Source organism: Astatotilapia calliptera, chromosome 22, assembly GCF_900246225.1.
Source record: "Astatotilapia calliptera chromosome 22, fAstCal1.2, whole genome shotgun sequence".
Classification (NCBI taxonomy): Eukaryota; Metazoa; Chordata; class Actinopteri; order Cichliformes; family Cichlidae; genus Astatotilapia; species Astatotilapia calliptera.
In genome coordinates, this window is record NC_039322.1 from 3,200,129 (window position 1) to 3,208,369 (window position 8,241).

The following is an 8,241-nucleotide window of genomic DNA, read 5'->3' on the forward strand; positions in this document are numbered from 1 at the left end:
AATGAGCCCGCCTGTGCTCTGTAGCGGCCGTGACTGCTGGCGATAAGGAAAGGCTGCACTTCATAGAGGACTCATGCTCGGGGAGACGTTTTCTGGTTGACTCCGGCTCCCAGAAGAGCCTCGGGAACGCTCGTGTCGTCTTTGCATACCTCCACAATGGTATATTATTTAATCTTTAAAAACAAATGGAGATTTCTCACGTACCACCAGAGAGAGCCCAAGTACCACTTGTGGTATGTGAACCACAGTTTGAGAAAGACTGCTTTACATCATGCACAGAACCAGTTAAAATGATTATACTGCTGAGCATTACACACTACATCACAAAACAGAAAATAACATGTTCAGGACATGAAAGTCGAGTCTTTCCTGTCTCACAGGTTGTCCTGTTATCCTACAAAACATTTTAACAAGTGATATCTGCGCTGTGGTCATGTTTAACTTTTCCACCCTGTGGTCAACATCGTGCAGCAATGTGAATCACTGCAAGGTTTTTTGTACTGAGTGAGTTTTTCAAAACTCTAAAATAACTTTTACAAATTGTTCCTTTTCTTTAATTTTTTTTAAAATGTCTTTCACTTTTGAGGCCATGTTTACATGCACAGGTGTAGTTTGAAAAACATTGACTTTTCTGTTTATTCTGGCCTATTTTTTACACGTGAACAGCACTTTAATTTGTTGACAGGTCATTTTCTAACTTCTTTCAGGGTGAAGATTCTCAGAAACTCTGTTCATGTTTTTGTGAGTAGATAAGTACAGCATTTCTTTTCTTTTTTTTTATGTGAACAAAATCAGATTGTGTCTTACAAGGACAAATGTGTGTGCTTTTATCTTCAGGCAACACTGTCTTATAGGTAGCATGGTTTTTTTTTTGACATTTTTGGCATTTTTCCCATCATTGGATAGTAAAACAGTGAAGACAGACAGGAAAGTGGGAAAGACACACAGTAAAGGGCCACAGGTTAGACTCAGATCCAGGCTGCTGCCCCCTCCAATGACCCACTGAGCTAAACTGGCACCCTGCACAGTCCTGATTGGCCAACACTTGGACTGGGGTGAGGAAATCTCCTTTCCAAAAAAATCGTTCTTTTGAAACAAATTACAGTGAACATTGTGAAAAACTGATTAACTGATAAACAGCATCAACTATTTGAGCCAAGTAGCTGTTGTATTCAGTCAGATCATTTCCATAGAGGCACTTTGCATCAGCAGCACCATGCTCCAGTGCTCTGGGAGAGTTTATAGTCCTGAGAGTTGAACACTGGATGACTGACAGCTGTCCTTCATCACAACAGAAGCCACAGAAATCCTCCTCATCAAAAACATGACTTTGATCTGCGTCCTCATCTGGACTCTCCTCTGCTGCTGCTTCACAGGTAAAGTCCAGAGAATCAAACTCCTCTCCTCTATCAACATCTGTCCCTCTGAAATGAAGCCCACAAAACCATGAAGCTGCTTTATGTTTTTGTCTCTGTGTCCTCAGAGTCCAGAGGACAGATCACAGTGACTCAGCCTGGAGCAGTGAGCTCTGCTGTGGGAGGATCTGTGAGCATCAAGTGTACGACCAGTCAGGATGTTGTTGTTTGGAACAACAATCACCGTTTACACTGGTACCAAAAGAAAGATGGAGGAGTTCCTAAACTGCTCATTCACTCTACTAGCATTCGACAATCAGGGATTCCAGCTCGTTTTACAGGCAGTGGATCAAACTCTGACTTCACTCTGACCATCAGTGGAGTCCAGGCTGAAGATGCAGCAGTTTATTACTGTCAGAGTTATCACTACATCAACAGTCAACATGTGTTCACACAGTGAAAAACAGTCGTACAAAAACCTCCCTCAGTCAGACTGAACAGAAACTGAAGTGACTGCTGCAGCTGGAAGATACTGCAGAGACTGATACAGTTCACTGAGGACACACACGCACGCACACACACACACACACACACACACACGCAGAGTTGTGATAGAGTGAAAATGTAAATTATGCTTCTTTAATTAAATGAGGACATGTCCTAAAAAGAGGAAATTTCCTAATGCATCGTTACAAAAAAATCATGTTTTTAAAGATTGAACCCTGGAAAAAAAAACAAAAAGTGGGCACATCTTTTCTTTTTTTTCTTATCTTCCTGAATTCTGAGAAAAAAGTCAGAATTCTTTTTGTTTGGCAAGGCAATGAGGAAAGACACACTTATTGTGGATATGGTCCGTCTGAATAATGCAGTTCGACTGCATGAAATACAGCAGTGGATTACAGAAGACAACATACATGTTGAATCTAGCAAAAAGGAAAAAAAAGGTCGCAATGTCATAGGTCAGCGTGCCATTATTGAACTGCCTGGTCAGCGTGGTGGAAACGTACCTATCTGTGCTGCCATCAGCAGCTATGGGGTTCTCCACAGTCTGTTACTGTTGGGCCGTACAACACCGAACTTCTAGCAGCATCCCTGGAGGGTCTACGGGATGCTTTGCTCGAGTAGAGAGGTCGCAAACGTGTCCTTGCCCAGTTTTGAAATTGGGCAAGGATGCCCAATTGTAGAAAGCTTTTACAGTGTTTGTCTTAACTCAACACAATAGAGTAGTGAGGAAAAGAAAAGTAATAATAAGTAACTTGACTCGGAGCGCTCCGCGACGTCGCCCTCTGGGGAGGGCCATCTTCTATGATTATTGTGGTCGTCTCCTTTTCGTCCCTGCTGACCTACACTTAATTAAATCTGTGCATAGAAAGTACAACAATTTTAAATAATAATTTTTAAGCTTTATATGTTCACATTCAAAGTTCTGCAAAATAGGAGATATTAAAAAAATATTAAAGATCAATGACAAACAACACCATGCACTGGACTAAATGGACACATTTCCACTAAAAAAATAGTTGTGACTGAAGTGACCCTTAAGGCCCACATAACTCCTTATCTTTGAAGGGCATAAGATATAGTGGTGGTTCAATTATGTATCAGCTATTTACAAAACACAGCCATATTTAGAGATTGTCCCCCATTTTCAGATTCCCACATTTATTTGGAAAAGCCAAAATAACTTTAAATGTAGTAATTTAAAAAAAATATTTGGATGGAAACCCTCTGTAGACCATCACTACCTAATGCCTTGAAGACATGGAGATTACTGAGTCCAAATTCAGTTTCTGCTTGTTTGTGTCTGTCTGCATTCAGTTTAGTATTTAATAACAGGAGAGCATGCTCTGTTGAGATGAAATAAGGTGACTTGACCATTGAAGAAGTTTCTACTTCTTTGCATGAGAAAGTCTTTGGTGGTTTTTAGAGTTTTCTTTGGGCCATTATCCATTTGAACTGTGAAGTGCAGTCTAATGAGTGTTGCAGCACTTGGTTGAATGTGAGCAGAGAGTAAAGCTGTGCACATTTCATATTTCATCATACTGATAAAGCTTCATCGGAACTGTGCCTTTGTCTTTTTCTGGTAAAGTGTTATCCAGTCTTCAAGTCCTTGAGTGTAACCAGTCGTTTGCAATTAGCAAGAGTTTTCTTTCATGAAGGTGTCTCTTAATAGTCGACTTTGTCTATAGTACAACTACCTCCAAGACAGTGTTTTTTAGACTCATCCATTTGTATTGTTTAATTTGTGGTAAAGTTTTTGTTTTTTTCTTAACTTTCAATTCTAAAATCCTAAAGATTTTCCAATCTCTGTTGTATGATTGTTTTAGTTTTTAAGTTGAATGATGATTTTCTAGACGTCATGAACTCAGAATACTCTATCTTTTTAATTTATCTTGGAATAATGAGGAAACAAGTCCTGTCTGTCCATGGAATGGGTTGTAATAGAGAGTCATTCAATTACTCTTGAGCATCGGGTAAAAAAATAAATAAAATAAAAATCATTGTGGGAAAAATGTGCACACCTTATCTGTTCAATTACAATCAGAACAATAGAAAACTGACTTTGAGATCTTGATTACGTTAATTTGATTGATCTATTACTAAACAGCATCATGAAACTGATCCAAGTCAGTGTTGGGGTCAGTCCAGTCGAAAAGACACACCAAAAGTTTCATCGCCTTAAAGATGTTATTCATGACTTTTATAGAGGTAGCTGAATGGATGTTTAAATCAGTTTTCAATCTGCTGCAGCAGTTTGTAGATCGGGAGAAGACTTAGAGTTCCTGAATGAAGGAATAAATAAAGACTAAAAACAAAAAAAAAAAATACTTGAACTTCGAAACTGCATCCAAGATCCAAGACCGAAAATATTAAATTGTAGCATTTTACATCTTCCTCAAAACATGTTGGCCGATTGACATGACACCTGTGAATTCACAATGTGATGACTGCTTATGAAGCCATGCTGGAGTCACTGTGAATATTTCCATAGAGAGGCACTTTGCATCAGCAGCACCATGCTCCAGTGCTCTGGGAGAGTTTATAGTCCTGAGAGTTGAACACTGGATGACTGACAGCTGTCCTTCATCACAACAGAAGCCACAGAAATCCTCCTCATCAAAAACATGACTTTGATCTGCGTCCTCATCTGGACTCTCCTCTGCTGCTGCTTCACAGGTAAAGTCCAGAGAATCAAACTCCTCTCCTCTATCAACATCTGTCCCTCTGAAATGAAGCCCACAAAACCATGAAGCTGCTTTATGTTTTTGTCTCTGTGTCCTCAGAGTCCAGAGGACAGATCACAGTGACTCAGCCTGGAGCAGTGAGCTCTGCTGTGGGAGCAACTGTGAGCATCAAGTGTACGACCAGTCAGAATGTTCATGTTTGGAACAACTACCATCTTTTATCCTGGTACCAACAGAAAAATGGAGGAGTTCCCAAACTGCTCATTTACTTTGCTAGCACTCGACAATCAGGGATTCCAGCTCGTTTTACAGGCAGTGGATCAAACTCTGACTTCACTCTGACCATCAGTGGAGTCCAGGCTGAAGATGCAGCAGTTTATTACTGTCAGAATTTTCACTACCCTAACAGTCAGCGTGTGTTCACACAGTGAAAAACAGTCGTACAAAAACCTCCCTCAGTCAGACTGAACAGAAACTGAAGTGACTGCTGCAGCTGGAAGATACTGCAGAGACTGATACAGTTCACTGAGGACACACACACACACACACACACACACACACACACACACACACACAAAATGAAGTGATTCATCACAATTTTGTGTCCTACATCGCATGTATGTTGTGTTCAACTTTCAAATATATATTTAACTAAAGAACAAACGTGGGCCATTAACAGATACCAGGATAAGTCTTGTTCATGACCTTTGACCTTAGAGCAAACACTGAATCTATATCAAGATAAAATAATCTGAATCCAAAAAGCTGAAAATGTTCCTGATCAGTGAGGCTCAAAATAAAAACAACACACCTGTGAATTTAAGTGTAAACATATCATCAAACATGAACATGAGTGAAAAAGCTGTTATTGAACCGAAGGTGTTTTTTCATAGTTTGTTCATGTCATCATTCATTTAATCTTCTCCGTGTTCGTCAGTGAAATTAAAACTTTGTTCTTCAGATTCTTTCTAAGCACTCCTTGCATTCGTTGACTCTCCTGTCTGTGAGTTCTCCTCAGAACAAACAGCTCATTAGAGACACTAAAGACTCTTTCTTCTTTAGACTTGCTTTGTAGTCTGGTGAGACTGTTTCCGTGGTAACCAGGTCCCAGCATTGCTTCATGAACCAGTTTGTCTGGTACAGGTGAGCAACACCACCAACAACCTACCACACACATTTAAATAAACATAAAAATAAACTGTACAACTTTAAAACTCCTTTTTCAGCTTTTGCCAAAATGCAGATCTCCTTAATGGTTCTTTCAGCCTGTGTTTTATTTTACCAGTGTAAAATAAAGACATCATGTTGGAGTGCAGAGTTGGTCTGAATTCTTCTAAATGAAACATATATTCATCAAGTGCAGGTTTGTAGATTTGAATAAAATTAAATGTCTGATTCAACCAAAATTCACTTTGCAAAACATCTTTATTACCTAAAACATGAATGTTGTCATTATGAGAAAGAAAATAACAGTTTTAGTCTTTATTTGTTCTTCAAAAAGAAAGATGGAGAGACAGTTACAGAGTTGAGAATGAGAGCATTAAACCAGTATCAGGTTGAGTCAGGTCAGGACTGGGAACACTGGTCTCTCCTCAGTGGCTCTGAGACCAGAGCCTGGCAGCCCTGGGTGGCCTCACAGGTCACAGAGCCCACCTTCATCCAGCGGTCTGCAGGGAGCCTCAGGGTGCTGCTCCAGCTGTAGAGGCCGTCGTTCTGCAGCACCACGGGGCTCCTGCTCTCCTCCCAGCTGATGCTGCCACTGCCATCCACCTTCCAGGACAGACTCCAGTCTGAGGGGAAGCCCTTGTTGGCCAGACATGTGATTGTTGCAGTCCCCTGCTGTAGCTCCTCACTGGAGGGGGGCAACACTGTCAGGACGGGACGGGCATCACCTAGGAGACACCAATCAGCTTAGAGCACAGGGAGCACACAGCTGTCAATCAAACCACAGACAGTGGGACACCTTTACTGTAAGAGCTGATTTTCTCCGTTAAGAAGTTTCTGTCAGGTGTTTTTTCTGCTCCACCAGTCATTCACTCACACATTGTTTCACTTCCCTTTAAGAAACCTCTCATGCATATCAGCACAGAGAGAATCATCACACAGTTTGAGCTGAAATATCTTCAAACTACACTGGAAATAAAAGAAGCAGATGTGGAAACATTTACAAAACAAGTTTAAAATCATCAATATTGTACATGACTGACATTAATATTAACTGGAAACAAATAAATAGAATAAATTAATGAATTCAGCGACACAAAATCCTCTTCATGTATATCTAAAACAATTTTTAAAATTCACACAAACAAACTAATTTCAAACAATACTTGAAAGTTTTTCTTCTTTATGTTATTGTTAGATTTTTTTTTTCAGTTTTAATTTGACTGAAATGTAGACATAATATTTTGACAGAGCAGATCTGAATTATCCTCCACGACACAAGAGGATGATAAAAAATTCCAGCATCAAACTTATTGTAAAGCTACGTGCTTTTCTCTTAAAATCAGAAGAGAAATTGTTAAATGCACTTTAATAAAAAGACAGTATTTGATAGTAAACCAGAATAAACTTACGTCCAACATCCAGTCTGGTTCCTCCACCAAAAGTCCACCACAGTGATACAAACTCATTGAGGCGCCGTACAAAAACCTCTGACTGTAGAGAGACACGGCTCTCTGACTCTGAGACAAACAAACTCAACTAAATCATTCACTGTTTGCACAGCAGCCATGACTCAGCTGATGTGACTTCTTCAAATACCATCATACAATGTTAGTTTAAATACAGTTCAATCCATGAGCTTTTGGACGATCACATTTTTTTTGTCCTGTCCCGTTCGGCACTGAAGCAATCAGAATTATTGTCTGAAGGCCAAGAAAAATTCTCAACAGATTTATTTTCTCAAGTGAATCAGTGCCATACTGGTCCACTTGATTGATCTTCATTATTTTTTATTTTTTATTTTTTTTAAATGATTAGAATTGGAACAGATATAACCGGGGGATCGTAAAGAGAAAGACAGATAAGAGAAGTTTAAGAAAAGGAGAGGGAAAGAAAAACAGAGGGGAAGAGGGACAGTGAGAAAAGACAATGAAAACCCATGAGATCACCTGCTGGAAGAAAAAGAAGAAAACAAGCAAAAAGAGAACAACACAGTAGGGAGACCACAGCAACAACCTAGATAAGCATAAGTAAGAGTAAATAATAAAGACTGAATGCTACTGAGCAGCACAAAAGACCGACAGCAGACGATATGCTTAGAGGCAGCATCCAAGGAAGACGGTGAGTGTCTGTGCACACCTGTGTGCGTGAGTGCGCTTGTTTTCAAAAGGTTTCTCCATGTAACTATCTAATAGTAATTGCGGGGAGCCATAGCAATGCCCCCAGGACATGGAGCAAGCACGGAGGACATCCAGGACCCAGACATCCAGATTCCCCCCAGAGCACAAGAGCCCAAGCAGGACCACTGGAGGGACAGCCACCTCCCTCCTAGAAACAAGCTGGGGAGAGCCCCAGATGGGTGTGTGTGGGGGGGCGGTGAGATGGAGTCTAAGACCCAACCAGACATATAAACATAGACAAAGCTCTTCATAAAACATGCCTCATCCACAGACATTCGTATAAACACTAAATCCTATGCCTGAGTGCTTTCTATCTAGCATTGAGACAAATGTTCAGCATTTTACTCTCACCAGTCA

The 8,241-nt window shown here is 40.3% G+C and overlaps 2 gene segments (V, D, J or C); one reads left to right on the forward strand and one right to left on the reverse strand.

Annotated features, from left to right (window-relative positions):
- The first annotated feature begins 1,324 nt into the window (after positions 1 to 1,324).
- On the forward strand, positions 1,325 to 1,815 carry LOC113015220 (Ig kappa chain V region 3381-like). The segment is given in 2 exon segments: positions 1,325 to 1,376; positions 1,484 to 1,815. Coding segments are annotated over 2 exon segments (384 nt in total).
- A 4,131-nt stretch (positions 1,816 to 5,946) lies between these two features.
- Positions 5,947 to 7,488, reverse strand: LOC113015226 (Ig kappa-b4 chain C region-like). The segment is given in 3 exon segments: positions 5,947 to 6,432; positions 7,117 to 7,243; positions 7,474 to 7,488. Coding segments are annotated over 3 exon segments (468 nt in total).
- Between the last annotated feature and the right edge of the window lie 753 nt (positions 7,489 to 8,241).